Source organism: Perognathus longimembris, chromosome 21 (genome assembly GCF_023159225.1).
Source record: "Perognathus longimembris pacificus isolate PPM17 chromosome 21, ASM2315922v1, whole genome shotgun sequence".
Lineage (NCBI taxonomy): Eukaryota > Metazoa > Chordata > Mammalia > Rodentia > Heteromyidae > Perognathus > Perognathus longimembris.
Window position 1 is genome coordinate 3836418 of NC_063181.1, and position 23241 is coordinate 3859658.

Sequence of the window (23241 nt, forward strand, 5' to 3'; positions counted from 1 at the left end):
TTCCCTGCCATTGACATCCTAGGGCCAGATCACCAAGTGCAAACGAGGACGAGGCCTTCACCAGACTCTGAACGTGCTGGCCTTGATGCTGGACTTTCTAGGTTCCGTAACTGTGAGAACTAAAGATGTGCTGCTCTTCAGGCATCTGTAGGATTCTCTTACAGCAATTAAACTAAGATACTTGCTGGTGTGTGCTCTGGTTGCATTCAGTTTTTGCTGTAATATCCACGCTTTAAAAGGCACTGTGGATGCAGGGGAACGTCCCCCGAGGATGTCCTGGATTTGGTACGGCCTTGTTCAAAGCACATGCCTGGCTTGGCCGTAACACACATCCCCCAAATCTCAGTGACTTACAACAGTAAGGATTTCTTTATCTGCCCTGTGTGTGTGCTTCGTTCTGGGATTCAGGTTGGATGGGAGCCTCTTGGCAGGGGACAAAGTCAAAGTCATGGTGGAACCATGCAGCAGCTCTTCAGGCCTCTGCTTGCAGGTTGCTGGTGACTTCAAGTCACATGTCACAAAGAAGTCCCCTGTGTCTCAAGGACAGGGATATGGTCTCTCCAGAGAGGGGAAGGAAGAGTACAAAGCAATGTGGGGGGGGGGCGTACCACATGTATTCCAATGCAGCGTCATTTCTTCGTGGAAACATCGCTATCTAGATTTTTTTTCCCATGTCTGCACAGATCTATTTCCATCTTTTAAGAGGATTTATTAGTTGTACAAGGTAAAGGAACAACATTTACATTCTACTCCATAATTCCCACAGTTGTTTAGCCGTTCTTGCTATCTGAAAGGATCCAGCACGCATGCCAGTCTTTTTATGCCCTGGCTTCGCGGCTGCAGTGCCTTGGCTCGGTTCCAGGCGGTCATTTTTCACTTCTCCACACAACTGCGCTGCGGGGACCAGCGCTGCGTCTGTTTCTGCGCCAGCGCCTCTTTAGTTTGTTTTGATTTCTGATAAGGTGAGTTCCCTTTTCTTAAATCTTCTCTTTAAAACTTATCTTGGCTATTCTTGCACAGTAATGTTTCCATGTAAATTCTATAATCAACTTGACAAGTTGCACTTAAGAAATCCTGTTGAGATGTTTTCCTTTGCCCGCATTAAAGGTATAGATTTGTTTGGGAGATTTTTGGAATAAAGAATAAAGACTTTCCAATCCCAGAATACAGCATCTTTTTTCCATTCATGGGTTCCTTTTTTTTCTTTCTTCAGGAAAGTTTGTTTTTTTTCATTTTTTGGGGGGGGGGGCTTAGACTCGGCACCTTGGCGCTGTTCCTTAGCTTTTCACTCACTGTTGGTGCTCTACCACTTGAACCACACAGCTACCCTTCTGGCTTTTTGCTGGTTATTTGGAGATGGAAGCCTCAGAAACTTTCCTGCTGAGGCTAGCTCCAAACCTGGATCCGCAGATCTTAGTCTCTTGTGTAGCTAGGATTATAGGAGTGAAGCACCAGCCCCAGGCAGGAATGTTTCATTTATACTTTCTCCATAAAGGTCTGGACATATTTGCTTACTGAGTTAACTATCTTTCACTTGCTTCATGCATGCTAGGCAAGCACTCTACCACTAAGCTACATTCCCTGCCTACAAACCTCACTCTCTCAACATCTGTAATCCCAATTAGCTTCTTATACAGTGTGCCCTTAGGAGGAAGACTTGTAGGCCATAACTTGTCCGGGGAGGGCTGTTCCTACTGTGCACTGCTGTTAAGCCAGAGGGTACACTGTAACTCGCACGTTCACTAAGCCACCATCTCCCAGTGGAACTCAAGATGTCCTATTTTAAGGAATCACTCTTCTACCGGACAATAGCTAGCTTTTTAAAAATGAGACACATTCTTGATATGTAGTCCAAGGTGGCCTTGAACTCCACATCCTCCTGCCTCAGCCTCCAAAGTGCTGGGATTGCAAGTGTGAGCCACATGTCTGGTCCAAAAGGTAACGTTTTTAACTGGGTGACCAATGGCTCATGTTTATGGATAGCACACACCAAGCACCATGCTTTAGGAACGTAACTTCTCTGTTGTTGTTGTTGTTGTTCATGCTTACCCCGAGGGCCTAAATGCAATGACTTGGCTTTTCCACTCAAGGCTAATATCAGCTCTACTACTTGAACCACAGCTCCATTTCTGGCTTCGTGCTGGCTGATTTGCGGTAAGAGTCTCGTGGACTTTTCTGTCGGGGCTGGCTTTGAACCGAGATCCTCAGATCTCAGCCTCCAGAGTAGTTAGAATTATAGGCGTGACCTACCAGTGCCCAGCAGGTAGCTTCTCCTTGACTTTTTTCCTATGCTGGGGATGGAAGGCGGAGCTCGGTGCAGGCCGGGTGAGTTCTCTGCACCTTCCTCCAGCCCTTTACTCAAATCTACGGCATGAATACCAGGCGTGTTATAAAGAGTGGGGCCAGGATTTTCAGGTCGGGTACCCGCCTCCAGATCAGCTCTTGGCCACGTCGGGTCTGCGTGGGGACTGGAGGAGGAGGTCAGCCGCCGAGGTCTCAGTGAGGAGCACAGGCGGGAGGGAAAAGGATGGCACGAAGTCTGCTAAAGGCTTGCCCTTCGCGCTCACGGCCGCTTCTGGGGCCCATGTGGCCAGCTCTCCCTTCTTCATCTTCCTGCTCTCCCTTCTACCCCTCTTCCCTGTCTGGAGCGGAAGGGTCCCCATTACTAATGCCATTCCTGGAGAGGTGTTTATACCCAGCAGGAAACCTAATATCAACACTGCTGGAAGGACAGTGTCTTCTCACTCGGGTGAGGGCTTCTCCTCCCACGTCCACAGCGGGCGCTTGGGCGCTTTCGACAGTCTGGCAGGGAGCGTCCGTCCACCGAGAACCGGTGAGCCAAGAGAGGCGGTGACCCCAGGGCACAGAACCCTCTCCTGGCCCCTCCAGAAGCCGCTGGGAAGGCCCACGTGGGTCACATGGACTTGCAGAAGATGAGCTGGATGGGTGAAAACCCCAGGACTCTCGAGACCAGCGGAAAAGACGGGAGCCGGGTGCCAAGCCCAGAACCCCGACAGGAGGCGAAGGCTTCGGGGAGCCCTCGAAAGCCTACGAGCGCCAGGACTCGTGGCAATGTGCCGGGCTTCACGAGGCAGTCGGCCCTTCGCGAGGCACTGCCTTCTCTGCCAGCGGAGACCCTCCCACGGTCCCTGGGGAGGGGGTCTCCTGTCTTGGGGCTTCAGCCTGAGGTCACCCTCGCCCGCCCTGGCCTCAGCCCTCACTCCGCAGGCCCTGACCCCCTTGGCGAGTGTCCCTCGGAGGCTCCCACGCGTCCCCCGCCTGCTAGGTTTGAGCAGAATTCTCACAGTTCCCTCAATCTGCCCCTGGGTCCCTCTCAGTCCCTGTCCCTGTCAAGCCAGGCACCGAACACAGACAGGCTCCAGTCCGGACTTGGGCCACCCAGGCCCCTTTTACAAAGACCGACGGTCCCTCCCCTCCCTGGGGATGTCTGGGCAGCGCCGTCACGCAGGCGTGAACGTGGGGCCAAGGCGGCCTCCCTTTCGGGGGCGCAGGCCACGCTTTATCTCCTCCTTTAATAACACCGTCTGGCATTTTCTTGGCTGTTGTATGACAGATCCCCAAATGACACGAGGGGCTGCTCTGGTCCCAGAAACACTATCAGTATCAAGCCAGTAGATAATAGTAAGTAGAGAACGGCAAGTAGAACAAGCAGCCGGCGTGAGATTGCAGCCTGGGGAGACACGGCCCCCAGCCCGCAGCCTTCCTGCTCCCTTTGAACTTGAGCTCTCGTGGGCTCTTCGCAGTCAGGTGACACAGAACAAATACAAGGAGCGTCTGCGCGCCACGTCACTGCGACACTACCAGGGCAGGAAGAAACAATGGCTCCGCAGAGTCCAGTGCTGCCGGGTTGTCGGCGCCCTCAACCACAAAACCTGACGTCCACCATCACCAGCTAGGGGCAACAAACGTCCACGCAGTCTCACAGGGACCGAGGCGTCCCTGAACCCGGGGCTCTCCAGAAGCAAGGTTCATTAAAGAGGCCGTGGGTCTCTGGGCAGCAGGGGACAACGCTCCGCCCGCTCCCCCCCCCCCCCCCCCCCCGGGCCCTGGCGGAGGCAGACGCTGGAGTGGGAGTGAAAAGCTCTTTTGTCATTTCTACAGTCTATTCACATTTACCTAACTCCCTGTCCAAAGGTCTTCCAGAACTCTTTAGCCCAGCAAGGTAGGCTGCTGGGGGGCAGGGTCTGAGGTGCTGGGTGGAACCCCTCAGAAGCAAGGTGCTAATGGCCCATGTCACGTGACCATCAGCCTCCAGTCCAGGAAACCTGCTCCCCTCTCTCCACCTCCACACCACAGGGAGCGTGTACCCCCACCCCCCATCAGGGGGCTCCCAGTGCCTCCCTCCGTCAACAGGGAAGGCAGCCTAGGAGCCAAAGGAGAGGAATCAAATACACATGCCAGGCAGGTAACGTCGTAGGACAAGCACGCGCCGCCTAAACAGGGCCGTGAGGCATGGGGAAGGGTGCTACACAGGCCCCCCAGAGCTCCGTCACCCACACTGTGGCTGCAGGGCCCCAAGAGAAAGACCATGACCGGCACCCTCACCCCTGGGTGAGGTCCCTGCCCAATGGGTCTTGGAAAGTCCCCTTACCCTTCCTCAACTTCCAGCTCTGTCTCTCACTCACCGCCAAGGTCAGAGGGCGTTTCCCCACACACACACGGGGGGCTCCTCGCCGAACCCCTGCCTTCACCCTCCAAGCAAGCAATCACCTTCCCCCCCACACACCGCCGTGCTCACATTCCCACAGGGCCTTGGCCACCTCTCCCCCTCCGCACCAAGCCGCAGACGCCTCCTGCCCGATCTCCAAGGCCCTTCTTGTCTGCTGCGACAGTGGAAGCCACCTTGCTGAGTCTAAAGGGGAACCAGGCTGCTGGGGAGGGGGTGCAGGGGGTGGAGAAGGGGGGATGAGAGACAGGGATGCTGCCATCTGTGAAACACACCCGGGGCTGCAGAGGAGCCTGGAGCCAAGAGCACACGCTAGGTAAACCCAGAGGCAAAGGCCAGGAAAGAGCTGGACGGTGGCCCAGAGGCAGCAAGCTAGCTTAGCCTGCGGGAAGACCTAGGTTTGATCCCCGCCACTACAAAAGTGAAAACAAAACAAAACAAACCACACCATGAAAATAAAGACAAGGAACCACTGAAAGCAGGCACCAACGGGCTTCGGTACGCTTGCCCTCGGTGCGGGTGCTGGCGTAACTCCGGGGCTTCAGGGGGGGGAAGGACTACTCGCAGGGGAGCTGCCAAGAACGAGATTTGGGGTGTGCACACAACCGGTAGGAGTTTGGCAAGACACCATAAAGGATATAAAATGGCTGCTGCTGCTATGGAGAAAGTAAGGTGGGCCCTCGAGGCCGCGCAGAGCCAGCGTGGCCGTCCTGGGGGGGGGGGGGGAGGGCGTGCTGGGTTCAAAGGGCAGCTCTGCTCACAGCGTTCGGGGGCAGACGGAGCTCAAGTGCCCGCGGGTGGGTGGGTGAGCAGATGAACAAACGTGGCCGTCCATTCTGGGAGGAGATTCCGGCACGTCGGCGCGGGAAGGGAGCTTTGAGTGACCTGAGCCTGGGACAGAAGGACATCGGCGTAGGCTGCCACGTAGTGAATTCACACAGCTGTGGGGAGCGGGGGTGGGGGGGTCCCCAGGGCTGGAGAGAAGGGGATGTGAAGTAGTGGAGGAGGAAAGGCTGTGGCCGCCCGTGCCGGCGATGGCTGGCGCTGGGTGGATGAACACCGGGCCCTGCACTTAGTAACGACGTCTCCACGCCCCTCTTCCACCCCCACGGCGGGGATCCCGGGTGGGCCTGGGCTCTTGCTCCCTTCCTGCCCGGCGCCTAGCTAGGGTAGCACATTGAACAGCGGAGGTGCCGTGGCGCTGCCGAAACCCACGGGCCTCGGCCTCGGGAATGGTGCTTCCACCTCTAAGACCTCGAGTTCTACCAGGCCAGGCCCAAACGCGCGCGGCCTCTGCTGCTCCTCCAGCTCCCGGGCCCCAGCGCCCTTCCCCAACTAACATCCACTCAGCCTTCAGGACCCCACTGACCAGGCCTTTCTCCTGCAAGCTTCCGCTTGCTCCCAGGCAGGGCTGACTGTCCTAAGGGCTCCCGGAGAATAGCACTCTTTCTTTTTGTTTGTTTGTTGTCAGTTGTGGGGCTTGAACTCGGGGCCTGGGTGCTGCCCCTGAGCTCTTTTTGCTCAAGACTCCCACCCCACCACTTAGAGCCACAGCTACTTCTGGCTTTCTGGTGGTTAACTGAGGATAAGAGTCTCCTGGACTTTCCTAGGCTGGCCTTGAACTACTGTCCTCGGATCTCAACCTCCTGAGGAGTTAGGATGACAGGTGTGACCCACTGGCACCACGTTTACTTTTCATCTGCTCCAGTCTGTGAGCTGCTGGAATTCAGAAGCCATCTTGCTCAGACATGTGACTGTCTCACAGGGTGGGAAGAAATGCTTCTTGGCCTGGCCAGTGAGGGAAGAACGGGTCTGGTACCGGTGTGTACGCCAGCGCTACCCTCTGGTTCTCCTCAGCTCCCCAGATCCTCCAGCACCGAATGGGGTTACCCATAACCCCAAGGAAGGAGACACTGCCACCGCTCGAGGACACACCTCCTGGCTTCCCGACCTCTTCATGGGTGTAAGAGAAAACCAAATGGGTGCATCAGGTGGAAGACTGCACGGACGCAGTTGCTTCAGAAGGCGCGTAGCCATGGAAACCAGCTCGGTGAAGGCAGTGTGGATGCAAATCTGCTGTCTGGGTGGGCTCAGGAAGGTCAGTGCTCCTGCCACAGCTCCGGTCTTCCTGAGCCACTCTCCTAGGGGATGCTGGAAGTTTCGGCATCCCCAGTGGGTTCTCACCACAGAGGGGTCTATTTCTGTCGTGGATATGCAGACTGGGGGGCCTACTAAGAGAGCACGCACAGACCCCAGGACCCCTGCACCTCCTTGTCTCTGCTGGGCTCCGGGACCCTCCTTAGCTACAGGTGGACAGCAGTCAGCACAGCCCAGTCAATCAACGCCCCAGGCCACGGTGGCGCCTGTTTAAACCTGCCGCAGGCCAGGTACATGCTCTCTCATTAAGCCATGGCCCACCCAGTGTGAAAAACACCTTCATGCACACAAACCCCCACTCCACTCCCATTCATTCCTGCCCATTCTTGCTTTCTTTAAAACACAAGCAGTCTTTGCAAGCCAGTGGGCACCAGCTGCTCACGCCTGTAATCCTAGCTACTCAGACAACTGAGATCTCAAGATCCAGTTAAACAGCCCAGGCAAGAAAGAACATGAGACTCTTATCTCCAATTAAGCACCAAAAAGCCAAGGCGAGGCTTTGGCTCAAGTGGTAGAACACCAGCCTTGAGCAAAAAAACCCCAAAACCCAAAAAATTAAGTGATAGTGTCCAGGCCCTGAGTTCAAGCCCCAGTACCAGCACAAAAAGAAATTATTATCAGCGCCAAGTGACTTTAAACAGTAACGTTTATGTTTTATGACTGCTTAAAACTGTAGACACACACACATTCAAGGATTAACGCTCTGCAGTGGTTATCATCTCGGGATGGTAAGATCACCAATTATTTTTCCATCTGTGCGTCTGAGGCTTTCATCTGGACATATTAAACATAAACTGAGTTTAATAGGATAACTAAAACTTTACTGATACCACTTGGAAAAAAAAAAAAAAACAAGACAACTTCCGAAACCTAGAAAATATTTTCTTGAAGAGTAAGCAGCATTCCCCTGCGAGCTGTGCCGTGGGATCCACATTCTTTCTCAGGGTCAAGTCAAGTTCTCCCCACGGGCTGGGGAAGGGTTTTATTTGTTGTTTGTTTTTCTCCACCTACTCAATTTTGAGGGGCAACTTGTATTATCTATCACCTCTCTTTACTTGGTTTGATTTATGATCTTGGAAGTCAGGTCATTCTTTCCTAGGTCGAAGAAAGAAAACTAAAAAAAAAAAAGTCCACCTAATACCTGATAAAGTATCAGGAAAGGTCACAACCACCTCGACAGAGCCAGGCTTAGCTTCAGTCCAATCTCATGAAACAACCTGAACACTTTTATCAGAAGAAAATATAACTTGCCATTTCCCAGCTCAATTGATGGACCTTTCAAAATAACTAGACATCGTAAGATAGGAAAAGCTACAGATAAGAAAACAAATTGAGTTGTCCTAAATCAGATGGGATTGTCTGCCCCCTGTTCAAACTCCCCCGCCTGCCTCCAACGGGCCCAGGAGAGCCTCTTGGGTCCCCCTAGGGTTTGAAAACATTGCAAAAGTGGTGAACTTTGAGACAGCACAGTTTATTCTGTGATTATAATTAACCTGCTCACTAGTTGCTATCGATCAGTTCTAAATGAAGGTGATAAAGTTTGACTGGATTTCTGGAAGTAGAAATGAAGATTTAAACCGGAAGAGGGGGGCAGGACGTTTATGAAATAAAAGACTGAATTCAGTTTTAAGAAGCAAAACTTGACCTGGGACCGAGGGGGTTCCCAGACCTTGTGGTTTCAATCTTGAAAGATTAACACCAAATATGAGTGGTAATTTTAGATTTCTCATCCCCCCCCCCCCCAATAAAGTATATGAGTGATCATTCAGTATGGAGGGAAGGGCAGTCTCTAATTCCACAGGCAGAAGCTTTGCAATAATGGCCGTAACCCAGGTTTACCTGCCTGGGTAGCCTTGCCTTTCGTGTGCAAAAGAATTACCTACAACATCAACTCATTCATTGAGCGCCTGCAAAATGCCAAAGGCCAGAAAACCAAACTCTCCTCATTCAGATAAGCTTGACTATCCAGGCCCACTTCTGATTAGAGAGCCAAAAGAGATAAAACAGCAGGCCACCTGCCAGGAACAAGAGGGCTGCTAGCTGCTCTGGTCAGCACGGAACTCGTCCCTACTCCTTTGCCCAGAGTCTACGAGCCCTGCCTCAGCAACGCCTTTATTAAAATCCCAAGTAGTGTCCCCTGCCCCCCCTCCCGTCTCAGCTCCCCAGGGACAAGCGAAGATGGAGCCTTCCTGCTCTCTCTCAGGAGAAGGAATTCTTAGAGAGAGGTAGGGTCCCCCCCCCCCGGCCCCCGTAAGCAGCCCGCAGCCTTGGGGGAGGCAGGAGCATGCTACAGTTGGGTGGGTGTGAGTTCCGGGGTGCTCTTTCACTCCCTGCATGCAGGAGGAAGGGACAGGAGTGGCCTGAGGACACGGCAGAGCCTCTGGCTGGTGGCAGGGGTCCACCGGAGAGAAGCCAGTGGGGTGGAGTGGCGGGAAGCCGGGGTTCTGGCGGCCACTCACCTGGTGGCGCCCTCAGCGTGGCAAATGCGGAAGGTGGAAGGCAGGGCAGCTGATGGACCCAGAGCCTGAGGTTCCTTGCATTCCACGGCAGAGCAGCTTGCTTCACCTTTCTCCATCTGTTTTCTGTTTCCTTCTAGCAAAGCGGAGATCTCCCCTCCCCCCCTTTCTTGTTCTTTTCTCTTTCTCTCTTTCCTTTCTGCCAGTACTGGGGCTTGAACTCGGCCTGGGTTCTGTCCTTCAGCTTTGTCCCTCAAGGCTATCACTCTACTACTGGAGCCACAGCTCCACTTCCAGCATTTTGGTGGTTAATTGGAGATAAGGGTCTCATGGACTTCCCTGCCCTAGCTGGCTTTGAACTGCGATCCTCAGATCTCAGCCTCTGAGTCGCTAGGATTCCAGGCCTGAGCCCCCAGCAACACCCAGCGAACACTCAAAGGAGCCAACATACCACAAGGAGATACTGTACAAGCCATCCCAGCTACTATCCCTGCAAAGTCATTCGTTTGGGGTACATCAGTGTACCCCAAACATAATGACATCATCAACAATTAACAGATCGAGGTTATTCCTATTACGATCGCATTCGAATTATCTTCCTGTCTTTAGATGATGAAAAAGGAGCAGCTCAGGGCTGGGAATATGGCCTAGTGGCAAGAGTGCTTGCCTCCTATACATGAGGCCCTGGGTGCGATTCCCCAGCACCACATAGATAGAAAATGGCCAGAAGTGGCGCTGTGGCTCAAGTGGCAGAGTGCTAGCCTTGAGCAAAAAGAAGCCAGGGACAGTGCTCAGGCCCTGAGTCCAAGGCCCAGGACTGGCCAAAAAAAAAAAAAGGAGCAGCTCTATAGACAGCCAATAAAATGTCAGAGGAACGCACTGCCAGCAGTCCTTCGTCCCTCTCTCACGCAAGGGGTCACTGGACCTTCCCAATGGGCTGCAGCTTTACATTCAGACCACCCTGTCATTGAAGAACCACCTTGCATCCTGGAGAAAGGTAAGTGGTTTAGTGGTTTTCCAGCAGGTTCTAGTCCCAGTGTAACCTGAGGAAGAGCCCTCCAGGAAAGGGCTCCGGCTACAGCGAGGTGGGCGTCGGTGCCCGTGAAGGGACAGTGGGGGGCTCACCCGCCTCAGAGTAGGCACGCCTGGCAACTCCAGACAAGGAGATGGGGCGGGACAGTGCCCTGGGGAAAGCAGCCACCTATCGGCTGAGCCAAATCAAAAACCAAAGTCGGGATTTCTGGTAAAGATGGTGTTGTTCTGCCTGGCTGGATCGTACAGTAGCTTCCAGACCATGTACAGCTACAAAAAAATTAAGTCCAATAAACAATGGTTTCTATGTTAAAACACTTCTCCTGTGTATCCAGAAACATTAAATACGGGATCGCTGAATTCAAAACAACCAAGAGGAGCCGTTCAGGAAGCTGATTCGTGATATATGTATATATATGTATATATATATATACATATATCACGAATATATATATATATACATATTTCTGTTTTGAAAACATTTAATTGGTTTAATATGCATTTTTAAGATCTACTTTTTTTTTTTTTTTTTGGCCTGTCCTGGGGCTTGGACTCAGGGCCTGAGCACTGTCCCTGGCTTCTTCCCGCTCAAGGCTAGCACTCTGCCACCTGAGCCACAGCGCCCCTTCTGGCCGTTTTCCATATATGTGGTGCTGGGGAATCGAACCGAGAGCTTCATGTCTAGGAGGCAAGCACTCTTGCCACTAGGCCACATTCCCAGCCCAAGATCTACATTTTTTTTTTAATTCAAAAGGTCGTGTCTGCACTCATGCGTACAGCAGCATGAATCCCAACGCCAGTGGCTGTTCAGTGAGCACCTAAGGGCGAATGGGCAAACACAATGTGGTCTGTCCACACGATGGAATACTATGCAGCGAAACAAAGGAAAGAGGTGGACGCGTGCTACAGGGTAGACGGCCCACGGAGGCACACTGCGGAGTGGAATAAACACTGTGTAGATCCACTGACCTTAGGCCCTGGGGTCAATCAAGTTCAGGGGACCGGAAGTAGAGTGAGGGCCAGCTCAGCACAGGGCTGGGGAGCTGGGTTTTTAGTAGAGAGTTTCTGTTTTAGAAGATAAAGTGCTGAACATCTGTTCTACAACAGTGTGACCACACATAACACTACTGAGTTCTTCCTCTAATAATTCAGGTAAGAAGAATATTCAAACCAAACTTCAACACCCCCATACTTCAAGTACATTTTCTTATTCAACGGATTAATAAGGAAGCACATACGTGACTATACATCATAGTTAAGATGGTGAATGTTTTTAAGTTCCAAGCATCTAGCGTTCTACCACCTGTATCTCTCCCTTATCTGTCATCACCCCCTCTCTCCCAGCCATCGGCAACAAATTCCAAATGAGAATTTATATTTTAAAAGTCGTCACACAGGTGGCTCTGATAGCTCCTGCCTAGAATCTAGCTACTCAGAGGTCTGAGCTCTGAGGAGCCTGGTTCGTAGCCAGCCTTTGCAGGGACGTCTGTGAGATTCTCTTTTCCAACTAACCAGTAAAAAAGCCAGAAGTAGAGGTATGGCTCAAGTGGTAGAGCACCAGCCTTGAGCAACAAAAGCTAGGAGAGAGTACTCAGCCCCTGGCACCGGCACGCACACACACACACACACACCACACACACGCTAACAAATTGTGTGAACACAAACGTCTTGGGAGAGATACCACCCCACTCCACAGAGACCTTCATCTGTCTATGCCCACGCGAGGGCTTTGTACCACGAGTGTCCAAACACGCCCTGACAGGGGAATGTTGAAGTCATTTCCAATTTGGGTTTTAATTTCCCATTTTTGTTTTCTGATGTTAATTAGTACGTGCAGCAGTGAAGTTAATATGCAGCCCCGAACGAGTTCACAAGAAGTCAAGCATCCTGCACCGCAGCCATCGACTTCCCCATCCGGCCGACTTTACCCAAGCTGTGCGTGAAGGCAGGGCGCGAGCGCGCCCTCCCCACCGCGCGCAGCAGAGGCCCTGCTGCCCTACACCTTACGGGCGGTTTGTTTCCTTAGCAGCGTTCAAGGGAGGAAAAAGAGAAACCAAGGCGGTGATGGACCCGGAGGAAAGTGTTATCGAACACCATCCCCTGAGCGCGGCTCCGGTGAGGCGGTGGAAAGTGCCTAGCAAATGGGGCCTGACCTTTTCTGGGGATACAGTTGGGCAAGTGACAGGTGTCACCAGAGGCAGTGACACACCCCAGGCCGCCCCAGCACACCTTCCGTACTTAATGGCTTCTCCGCTTGGCACGGCAGTTCCCTGCCAGCTCTGACTGGCCTGCCCAGGGTGGTAACCGGAAAGTTAAACAACTCTGGTTTTCCTGAAGACTGACAAATTGTTCTCTGGCTACTTCAGAGTTGGCCTGACGGGGTTGGTTCACTGCACACATGAGCTGGCTCTGAAAGCAGCTGGCTTCATCGATAAGCAGTCCCCCAAAGAGCCAGCAAATACGGCAGTATTTTCCACTGACCTCCCCCCTAAACTGTGAACGTCTTGTGCCCCACACACACCTAAGGGGGCACAAGTGATTCAAGGTGAATGCCTCGGACAGGACTGAGTGACACACACTGCGTTGTGTGGCCGCTTTCACAGGACCTACAAATGGCTCATGACTGGGGAGGAGCTCGGAGAACACGGCAATTGCTTCTTTCTCCATGATAAAAGAATGACTATTCCTGACTAAAAGATATTTCGTAGCCTTTCCAGCAGCATGGATCGTCAAGCTGCGCCCTCTGAGGCATATTTACACCTAATTGCCATGGCAGTCTCCCTCTGAGCCTTACTCACGCACAAGCACGAACTGATACAAAAATAAACTGTACTGCAGTGTGATATATGTAAATAAAAGGCTTCTTTTAAGAGTGTGCCTCCAGCCAAGCACTGGTAGCTCAAGCCTGCAAGGCCAGCTACTCTGAGGACGTGGCTTGAAGCCCTCTCCTGGGCAGGAGAGTCTTAATGAATCACCAAAAAGCCAGACGTGGAGCTGTGGCTCAAGTGGTAGAGCAAATAAGCTCAGGGACAGTGCCCTAAACCTGCAAAACAGCAAACCAAACCACACCAAACCAGACCACAACAGTCTATCTCCCTCCTGGTGCAGCGCGGTTCAAGTCAAATCCTAGCTACTTGAGGGGCAGACATTGGGAGCTCACGGTTCAAGTCTAGCTTGGGTAAAAAGCACTTGGGGAGGTTCCATCTCAGCTAACAGCTGGGCGCAGTGGCAAGGAAGTGCCTGTCACCTCTAGTGACAAAGGGAAGTACAAGTAGGAGGACCGAAGCCCAGGCTGGCACAGTAATAAAGCAAGAAGCCTTGAGCTCAATCGCCAGTACTGCAAGAGAAAAACCGGAGGACATCCCCACGGGTTTTGCCCAATGGATAGCTTCACAGCGTTGGATTCTTTAAGAGAAGACTGTCTGACTCTGCTGCAGGCATTTCATAACACACGGTTCTGCACAGCTCCCAGCGCAGATGGGAGTTCTCCAACGTCCAGCTAATCACAGAGGACAGCTGACCGCACCAACTGCATTTAGCAGCCAGTTCAGTCAAGCACAGCGCCATTCTTCCTAGGACCTGCTCACCTAGAGTCACACACTGGAGCTGAGCCCTACTTCCCGCAGCAGTTCCCAAGGACCTACGCCCTCCCATCCTGCCCACTCTTACCTTGCGCTTTGTTGTTGCTGGTTTTTGTTTGGTTGGGTTTGAGAAACAGCATTTTGCTTTGTTGCTCAGGTTGGCCTGGAACTCACTATGTAGCCCAGACTGGCCTCAAACACAATCATCCTGCCTTGGCATCTGAAATGCCGGGATTACAGGCATGCACCACCACGCCCTGCCCTAGTTTGCCTCTCAAAGGACTCAGGCAGCCACTCTGTGCGGTTTGAACAGGGCAGGGCAGAATACTGAGGCAATTGCCTCCTAGACCTTTGCTCAAATATTTGCTAAATGTCCAGCATGTGGCAGGCACTTAAATAGGAGTAAGATTCTGCACCTGCCCTCAGTAAGGTCACAGAATTCCATTAATGAGCCTAATTAATGGTTTCCACAATTGTCTCAGGGTAGCAGCTCTTACTGGACGTGGAATGAATTATTAAAGGGCACACGCGTTATTGCAGTTGGGAACAAATCATTTCCAACCTAAGCAGAGAGTTCTACAGATATTCTTGTTGGCTTTCACCACTTTGATTTTTGCCTTTTTCCAGTATCAGAACTCTGGCAATATGTTGACTCTTCCTACTAAACAAGATAACACTTCACAGAAAAATAAAAGTGTTCTCTTACTTCACCTCACTGAAAATGAGTTAAGGCTGGAGAGTCTATGTGGTTTTACCCACTACAGAAAATACACCATTTTAGCAAAAGGCAGTCTGAGTTCCATTATTTCATGGCTGCACACACTTCATCTAGTAGATGAGAGCTTATCTTTCTTTTCTTTCTTCTTTATGTGTAGGTTCTTCCTCTGACAAACTCCTGTTCACCCTTCAAGATCCAAAGAAAATGTTCCACGTGGGTAAAGAACCTGAAGAGTCTCAGATGGAAGGAAAAACCTCCTTTACTTTCTCATTGCCCTCTACGACAATGCTACTTCATTTGCTCATTTTTGGGTCTAGTTAGGGGAGATCAAGGAGCCCTGCTTATGGGGCAGTTCTAGGTTTAGCACTAAAAGTCCTAAGTCCTGGCAAAAAAAAAAAAGGAGTTCACAATACAGGACATCATGATGACTTAAAGTAAAGTTGCCATCATTTCTGAAGGGCCAACACCAAATATTTAAACTTCCCGGATCTCTAAGTTCAGCCAACACTAAGAGAATTTATGGTCCCATTTTGCAGGGAAAGAGGCTCCGTGGAGAGGTGTAAGCAACTTGGGTCCCAGGTCACACGGGCACCTGGCAATGAGGCAGGTTTGCCCGGCTTTGCAGCAGCCACCTCATCCTAGGGTAGCAGGAACTCCCCACAGGACCGGCCTTCTATCTCGATTCTGGAATTGGCTCTGTTGTGTGCCGTCCTGGGTCTCCTCTTAGAGGAGCTCAGGGTTGGGGGGTGCAAAGCCCTGGGTTTAAATCCCCAGCAATAGCCAACAAGCAACCGTCCGTAGAAAACAGCAGGACTTGCTGAAGACCCAAGTGCTCCCACACCGCTCTGGCTCCCTCCCAGGAAGGGCGAGGGGCAGGCGCCAGGGGAAATCTGGGGCTTCCAGGGGGGACTGGCTGGGTAGAGCCCAGATCCCGGGGCTCTGGGGCTGCTGTTCTGGCAGGAGGTGCTCCTCCTGGGTTGACACTGGAATTTGGGGACCTTATTGATTTTAGCACCCACTAAGAAGGGCTTCCCCTGAGAACTCTAAACACCTACTGTGCGCTCACACCCTGCCTGCCCTTCCTTTGGCTTTTACAGTCAGAGACCTAAAAGTCTCCTCCATCTTCCATTTGGAATATCTCTCCCCAGCCTCTCTTCTTTCTCTTTCTCTTTCTCTTTCTCTTTCTCTCTCTCTTTCTCTCCCTCCCTCTCTCTCTCCCTCCCTCCCTCCCCCCTCCCTCCCTCCACCATACACCAAATGAATTCTCAGCCTGGAATGTCAAGCGCTACAAAGCAAAAATGCCCAGAACTCTGCCCTGAGTTAGAAAGAGGTAGAACAACGGGAGCCCGTTCCTTATTTGTTCTTGTGTTTGTGTTCGTTTTTGGTGGTTTGAAACAGTCTAGTGGTGTAGCCCAGATTGGCCTGGGACTCCAGGTCCTCCACCCGGTGCCTCCCACAGGTCACAGGCCTGCAGTACCACTTCGGGGCTCAAACCAGAGACCCGGAGAGAGTGGGGAGAATGCAGGAACTGGGCAGCAGCCACGCCAGGGTGGGGCTGGGCCTCAGCACTGGGTCTCCTGGGAGGGGACACTGGGAGCCACTGACCCGGCCCCCACCGCTGCCGCTCCCCCCCCCCCCCCCGTTAATCCCTAGACCTGCGCTGTGCATTTGGGGGGGGGGGGGTCCCTTTTGATGACCTTCCCAGGCCACCTAGGGGCAGGGAAGAGTTTAAAAATTCTTCAACACCCGGCCCCTTGGCGCAGCCCCCCTAACGCAGGAAACACGAAGGGCAGATTTTACCCTTCCAAGGGGGAGGGCAGAAGGAGGCAGCTCTTGGTAGGCAGTCAATAAACGGTCACTTAGATCCCCCAGGCGAGGCTTCCCTTCCCCACGGGAGCCCGCGCCATCCACACCCTCTCCATGTCCCCATGCGCATTCTGCGCCCCCCCCACCCGCCGGCTTCTCGGAGCGCGGGGCTCCGTTTAGCTTGGCCCTGAGGAAGAACCGCGAGCCGCTGCAGTTCCAGGCCTGGGCCCGCGCGTGCCCAGACCCTGCCCGCCGCCGTCTCCGGGCGGCCTCGGAGGCGGGTCCCCCTCGGTTCCCGGTGTGGAGCCCCCCCCATCATCTGCCCCCCCAGGGCCCCCCAGCGCCCGCCCCGCGCCCCCCGCCGCGGCCCCGTACTCACCGAGGTTGGGGTGTCGGGCGGGGTTGGCCCGTCCGGGCAGGCTGTGCAGGACCGGGCCGTCGAAGGGGCCGGCGGAGGCGGCGGCGGCGGCGGCCCAGGAGGCGCCCACGTCGGCCATGTAGGCCGGGTAGGGGCTGGAGTAGGAGCCCGCGAAGCCCGCGCGCCCGTACTGCTCGCGGCCCGCCAGCCCCGCGCCCGCCGCCCCGCCGCCACTGCCGTAGGCCGCGGCTTCCCGGGCGGCGGCGGCGGCGGCGGCGGCGGCCGCCAGCGACCCCGTGGTCCCCGGGAAGGAGAAGCGCGGCGACACGGGCGGCGGGGTGTAGGCCGCGCCCTCGGCGCCCGCCTGGCTCCAGCCCGGGCTGCCCTGCTGCGTCCCGGGCCCCGCGCCCGACGGCGCGCCCCCGGGGCCGGCCCCCGCCGCCGCCGCCCCCGCCGCGCCGCCGCCCTGCAGGTAGGACAGGCCGAGCACCGAGGAGGGCACGCGCGGCGTGGGCACGTAGACGGGCGGGGACGCCGCGCCCGCGCCCGGCACGAAGGCGCCCGCGCCGCCCGCCTCGTAGGCCCCGGGCGGCGGGCCGTGGTTGGCGGCCATGGCCAGGCTCTGGTACATGGCCCCGGCGGCGCGCCCTGGGAGCCCGAGTGCTCCCTTCCCACGCGGGGAGAGGACGCGGAGGAGCGGGGGGCGGCCGGGCACCCCCCGAACAACGGGAAACCAAAACACAAGACGAAGCGGGGCGCGCGCGGGGCTCAGGCCCGCAGCCCCGGCCCGGGGGGTGGGGGGCGGCTCCGCGGGGCCACGCGGGGCACGGCCGCTCGTGGAGGGGGCTCGAGCGGCGAGGAGGCCCCGGGAGAGCGGCGCCCAGCCGCGGGCTCAAGCCCCGGAACCGGCCCGAAAAAAGGAAACCGGGAGAAAACCGGGCCAAGTCAAACGCCGCCGCTCAAGGAAGCAGCCCGGATGGAGGCAGATGCAGCGCCCCGGGGGGCCTCCGTCCCGCACCCCGCGGCTCCCGCCACGATCGAACGAAGGCCAGGCCACGGTCCTAGAGGGGGAAAGACAAAAACGACAGGGGGGTCAGCGCCAAGCTTTCAGAGCCCCCCCCCACACACACCCTGCCCGCCCACCCGCTGCTGCTCCACGGCCAACGAGATCGGCCCTTTGTTGTGTCCGGGGAGTGAGGTCCCCACGCCCCCCCACCCCGTGATAGGAAGGAGGAAGGACCCTCCTTTCATCTTTGCCCTCGAGCCTATGTCTGTGGCGACGGGATTTTGCAGGTGCAGGGGTTTCCGTGTCTCTGGAATGGGGGGGACCCCGCGCGCCCCTCTCCCGGGCCTCCTTCTCCCCAGCGTTCCCCACCGAGAAAGCCGTTTGCCCTCCGAGGAAGGGGGGGGGGGCCCGAGGCGGTGACAATCTTTATAAAAACCAGCAACCTGAGAAAGTTTTGTTTGTAATCCTTTAAAAAAAAAAAAGACACCCCACTAGAGGTAGAGTCTAAATGTTTATAAACGAGCAAGTGTCTGCTAAACCTCGTAAAAAGGGTCGTGAGGCCTCTTCATCATTCGCTGTGCCTCGGGGTGTCAAACCCGACAGGCTCTGAGTGGCTCCCCAAGAGCTACGCGGTAGACATTTTGCAGATGGGGACCCGGAGAGGAGGAATGCACAAGGTCACTTTATGGAAGAACTGGGGGGACTACTCCAAGCCGCAGAGCCTTTCTTTTCTTTTTCTCCTGTGGAGTCACAGAGACTGCTTGCCGGGAAAGGAGAGTTTCTTGAACTTGGTTCTAGGCTTCCTAGCATGGTCTGTTTTGGTATGACCAGGGAGGGTTTTTTTTTTTTAATAATAAATAATAATATCTTCACTTTCTAACATACCCGTGTGTCATCAGTCTCTATCTCCATTAAGTAAAAGTATCTTTCCACATTTTACCCAAATAAAAAGAGGAGGGGGATTAAAGCATGTACGTTTTGAGACCTAAAATCAAAGTGCAAATAACGCCCCCCCCCCACAGAGTTCCAGATGGTTCATGACACACACATTTTCCCTTGAGAAGAGGCAACGACTTCTGACACTGGTTTGTTTTTGACTGCAACAGTACACTCACAAGAATATTAACAGAACTACACACTGAATCCAAGCTCTGCCCACCCCCCCCCCTGCAAATGAGTAACTTCAGACAAATCTCTAACCCTTCTTGGTGCCTCAGTTTCCTCATCGGCCAAGTGCAAATATTTAAGGTGTCTACTGCAGAGAATCTTTGAGAATTAAGAGTGGGGTTATAAATTAATGTCCATAAGGCACCTATAGCAAGCCTTTTTAGACTGTTTTATTAGGCATGTACAAAAAAAAAAAACCAAAAACCCGGTTGTATGCAAAGGTCAGCTATTCTTACAGATTTCTTTTGTACCATAGGAAAGTACCTGGGATGTGACAAGGTCCTAATAAATCATCTCCTTTATTGTTGTAAAAATTATGAAACAGAGTATTTAATACATATACACTATTTAACACTTTGCCATTTTGCAATGTCACTACTAATAATAGTAAAATGAATCACTTGTATTATATATCACATGGTAACTACTAAATGCTTTATCGTTTGCTTCCAAGCATACAATAAATTTTTGGTTTGGTGAACATTTCCTTCCAGCAAGTATAGAGGAAGGACTTAAGAAAACTGACCTGACACCACCAAATCTTCTCTATGAAAATAAAGGGAAAAAAAACCCAAACAAAACAAACAAACAAAAAACGCCTAGTAATCTCTGGCCTTCAGTAAGCAAATACGTACGTTTGCCTTAATGAAATATTCAGTATTTGACTTTTGAATCAAGGAGCTGACCCATTTCATTTCTTTTCTGTGGTACTTCTGTGGTTCGAAAGGAAGGAGACTTCCAGTTTTGCCACCTAGCTGCCAGTTACACAGCAGGTGCTAACCTGGCAGGCTTGGAAACGCAATCGCTAAGAACAGGAACAAATCCCACCCAGGTCTGGAGTACCTTCTCGGCCTTTCCAAAGGGCAGCTGCATGGCCGGCAGTGGGCCGCGGCAGCCGGGGCGGCCCTCGATGCTTTTTGGGGAAGGCTAGAACCGGTTCCCGGTGACTGGGCCGTGGTCCTGCCTTGGTGCGTGCCACCGGGAGCGAAGTCACCCCAGCCAGGAAGCCCCCTCCGCTCACCCCAACCTCCCTCGCCCCACCTCACCCCATCTTCTCAAGCAAGAAGGAAAGACTTTTCCCTTGCATAGATGGAGCCACCAATTGTACTCCGATCTGCTTTGGGGCGTGGGAGAATCGAAAGCGCCCCAATCATTCGGTCCCTGGGCGGGCCGGGCCTTCTCGCCCCGTCGGCTGGGGCCCTCGCTCTAGGCCTGCGGCGGGCAGAAAACTAGAAAACTGTCACCAACGAACGCACGAAATCTCCGGCCCTTTGCGCCCTTTCTTTCTCTAAACGCCCCTAAATCTGCTCCTGGCCGCCCCGCTTTCCTAGAAGCCTGGGGAATGCTTCCCCCGAAGCGCCTCGCGCCCGCCTCCGGCAGCCCGGCCCGCGGCCTCGGCCCCGCGGCCTGGGCCTGGTGCACTCGCCGGCCGAAGGCTCGCCACCCCTCTCTCCCCAACCCAAGCCCCTTCTCCCGCAACCCCGGGAAGTTCACCACCGGGCCGCCCTCTCGCCTTCGGCGGACCGACTCCCACGTCCCGGCCACCGCGGAGAACCCAATCTCGTGGATCCGTGGCCCGCGGGGAGCGTCGCGGCTCTCCTCCCGGACTGTGGCCCCCGCCAGTGACACCCCGGGGCGCCGTGGGTGGCCGAGATGGCTCGCCGGGGGGGGGGGTCACAGAGCTCCCAGGGCTTCGATCCGCCCGGCCAGGAGGCTGGCTGGAAAGGAAAGTAGTCCCAAGTCCAGCGACTCCGCGGCCGTCCGACGAGGGGGTGCTCGCAGCCCGCCCCCAGGTCCTGCGCCCCCGTCCCCGCCGCCCCTCGGGGTGCCAGGCGCCAGGCGGTCCGGCGGCCCGGGTGCACCGCGCAGGGCCCGGCCCGGGTGCAAGCCGGAGCCCGCGAGTCCACACTCGGAGACGGATCCACAGTGCACCGGCCCGCGGGGGCCGAGCCGGGCGCCTACCGGGCCCCGCCGAGGGGTCGAGAGGGCGCCGCGCCGGCGTCCGCAGCGCAGCCGGCTCCGGACAATTTGGGGTCCCGGAGTGCCCGGCGCCTCCTTCCCCACCTCGGCCGCGGGACTCCCGGGCCAACCCGGGCGGGGGGCGCCAGGCCCGGCCGAGGGGGGAAAGCACCCGGAGGGGGAGGGTGTTTTGCTCGAAGCCTTACCTGCTGGGCCTTGAGCGTCCTGGCGAGGGGCGCACGGGTCCCGGCGCCCCCGACGCTGCGGCTGAGGCGGCGCCACCGGCGGCCCCAGTGCCGGCCCCGGGCGAGTCCCCCCGCAGCCCGCGCCCGGCCCCGCGCCCCTGCGCTCGGGCGCGCGCCGCTGAGTGGCCCGGGCGAGTCACGTGCGGAGAGGGGGCGGGGCGGGGCGGGGGCCCCGCGGCCCGGGCTCGGCGGCCGAGCGCCCGCCCACAGGGCTGCTCACCCCGCACCCCCGACAGGCAAAGTCCAGGCGCGGGGTCTCCTCCGAAAACGCAGCCGTGCGGGGGTCCGGGCCGGGTCGGTGCCCGCCCGTCTGCGGGAGCCCGGGGCGGCTGGCTCGCGGAACGAACTCCGCCCTTCCCTCCCCACCCCACCCCACCCGAGCCGCGGGGGGCGAGGGCCGGGGCGGGCCCGGGAAGGTGACCTCCTCCGCTCGGCTCCCCGTCCCCACCGGGGCTCGGGGTCACCGGGCCGCCCCAGCCTTCCGGGCGGGAGTCTCGGGGACACCCTAGTCGGCCTTAAAGTCCGGCGGAGGCCGAAGCCCGGGGAGGCCGAGCCTGCGGCTCCCGGCACGTATGCAAAACCTGCACCCCGCCCGGGCACGCAGCCATTGCCCGCGGCCTCCCCGCCGTCCCCCCCCCCCCGGCCCGCGGGGCCGCGACCCCGGAGGAGGCGCGCGGTGGGGGCCCGGGCTCGCCCCCCCTCCGGGGTGGGGGCAGGGAGGGCGTCCGCGCCGCGAGCCGGAGAGTCCCTCCGACAGGTCTAAAGGTTAATGGAGCAATCACAGGGCCCGATTACCGCGTAAAAATACCCCATCGATTACCGCAGCCTGCAGCCCAGATAACAGCCCGCCCGCCCGCCCGAGCCTCTCACGCCCTCGCCCCCGCGCGCGTGTGTGTGCGCGCGCGTGTGCGCGTGTGTGGGTCCGCGTGCCGGCCTCTCCGCTCCGGGTGTGCGTCTCCCGGTCTCTCTCTCTCAGGGTAGAATTTCTCTCCCCGAGCACTCTTTTCCCCATCCAGGTTGGGGGGCTGGGCTGGGGCGGGGGTGTCGCCACGCACGAGCCCCGTCGGCTCCCGCACTAGCACGGCACCCGCTTGGGCGGTGGAAACCTCCCGCCCGTGCCTGGAACACCGGCGCGCTGGGGACCGAGAGAGGACCGAGCGGGTCCCCCCACGGGATCGCGGCCAGCTCCCGGAGCTTTCCAGGAAAAGCCCACAGGAGGAACGGGGCGAGCCGCAGCGGGGGAGTCTCCTCCCCGGGCAGAGGTGTGGGGGTTCAGAGCTGCCCGGGTGGAGGGGAGAACCCGGAGGCCACGGGGCCGCCAAGGCCCCCGCCCGGCCCGCAAGGCTGCCAGGCCCCGCCGTCCGCACCCCGGCCCCCGGAGGCGGTGTGATCAGGGTCCCCTCGCGCTCCCCCCACCCCTAGGCAGCGCCCAGGCAGAACGGGGCGCCGCGCACGTTATTCCTCGACGCTGGGCAAGAGCGACCTGGCGCCAGCACCCCCCATCTGCGCGCCTCGAGGTTCAGCGGACGGAATGGTGCCGTCCCCGTCCTACTCGCGTCCTCGTTCTTGTGGGGGGGTCATCCAGCCGCACAAGACGCCTGCTAGCTGAACCCCTAATCTGCCCCAACCTCCACGGCCTAAGGTCCCCGCCGCGCGTCTCCCGAGAGACCTCCAGGGAATAAGGAGGGGAGCGCCTCGCGACTTGGCGGGTGGGGGTTACTGTCCTCCCGCCCTCCAGAGCCTCGGAGTCGCGGGTGGGAGTCGGCCAGCATCGGGGCGCCCCTCACTCCGGTACGGTACCAGCCCCCCTCCCCAGGGTGAGAGCAGTAATAGACGAGATCCCCGGGTGGAAGAGCAGCTGTGGCTAAGCTTGCGGACTACAAACCCCCGGGATTCGACCCCCGGGCCGCGGGCTCTAGCCACCCCCTCCCCCCAGTCCTTTACCCCCGCCTCCTAATTGCAAGCTCCCGCTGGGCTGAAAGCCCCGAGCCGAAGCTTGACAAGTATTTTCTGCCCCGAAAGGCGCCTGGGACGGAGACATTTGTTTCTATTTCCTGTGGCTTTTTCCC

At 56.4% G+C, this 23241-nt stretch overlaps 1 protein-coding gene across 2 annotated transcripts in view; it reads right to left on the bottom strand.

The window, feature by feature from the left end:
* The window catches only part of Gata4 (GATA binding protein 4), a 32651-nt gene extending 15225 nt beyond the window's left edge, over positions 1–17426 (bottom strand). For both annotated transcript variants that reach the window (XM_048330727.1, XM_048330726.1), the window contains exon 1: positions 16817–17426. In XM_048330727.1, the coding sequence (XP_048186684.1) occupies positions 16817–17426 (610 nt within the window). The remainder of the gene's footprint in view (positions 1–16816) is intronic.
* Positions 17427–23241: the final 5815 nt, after the last annotated feature.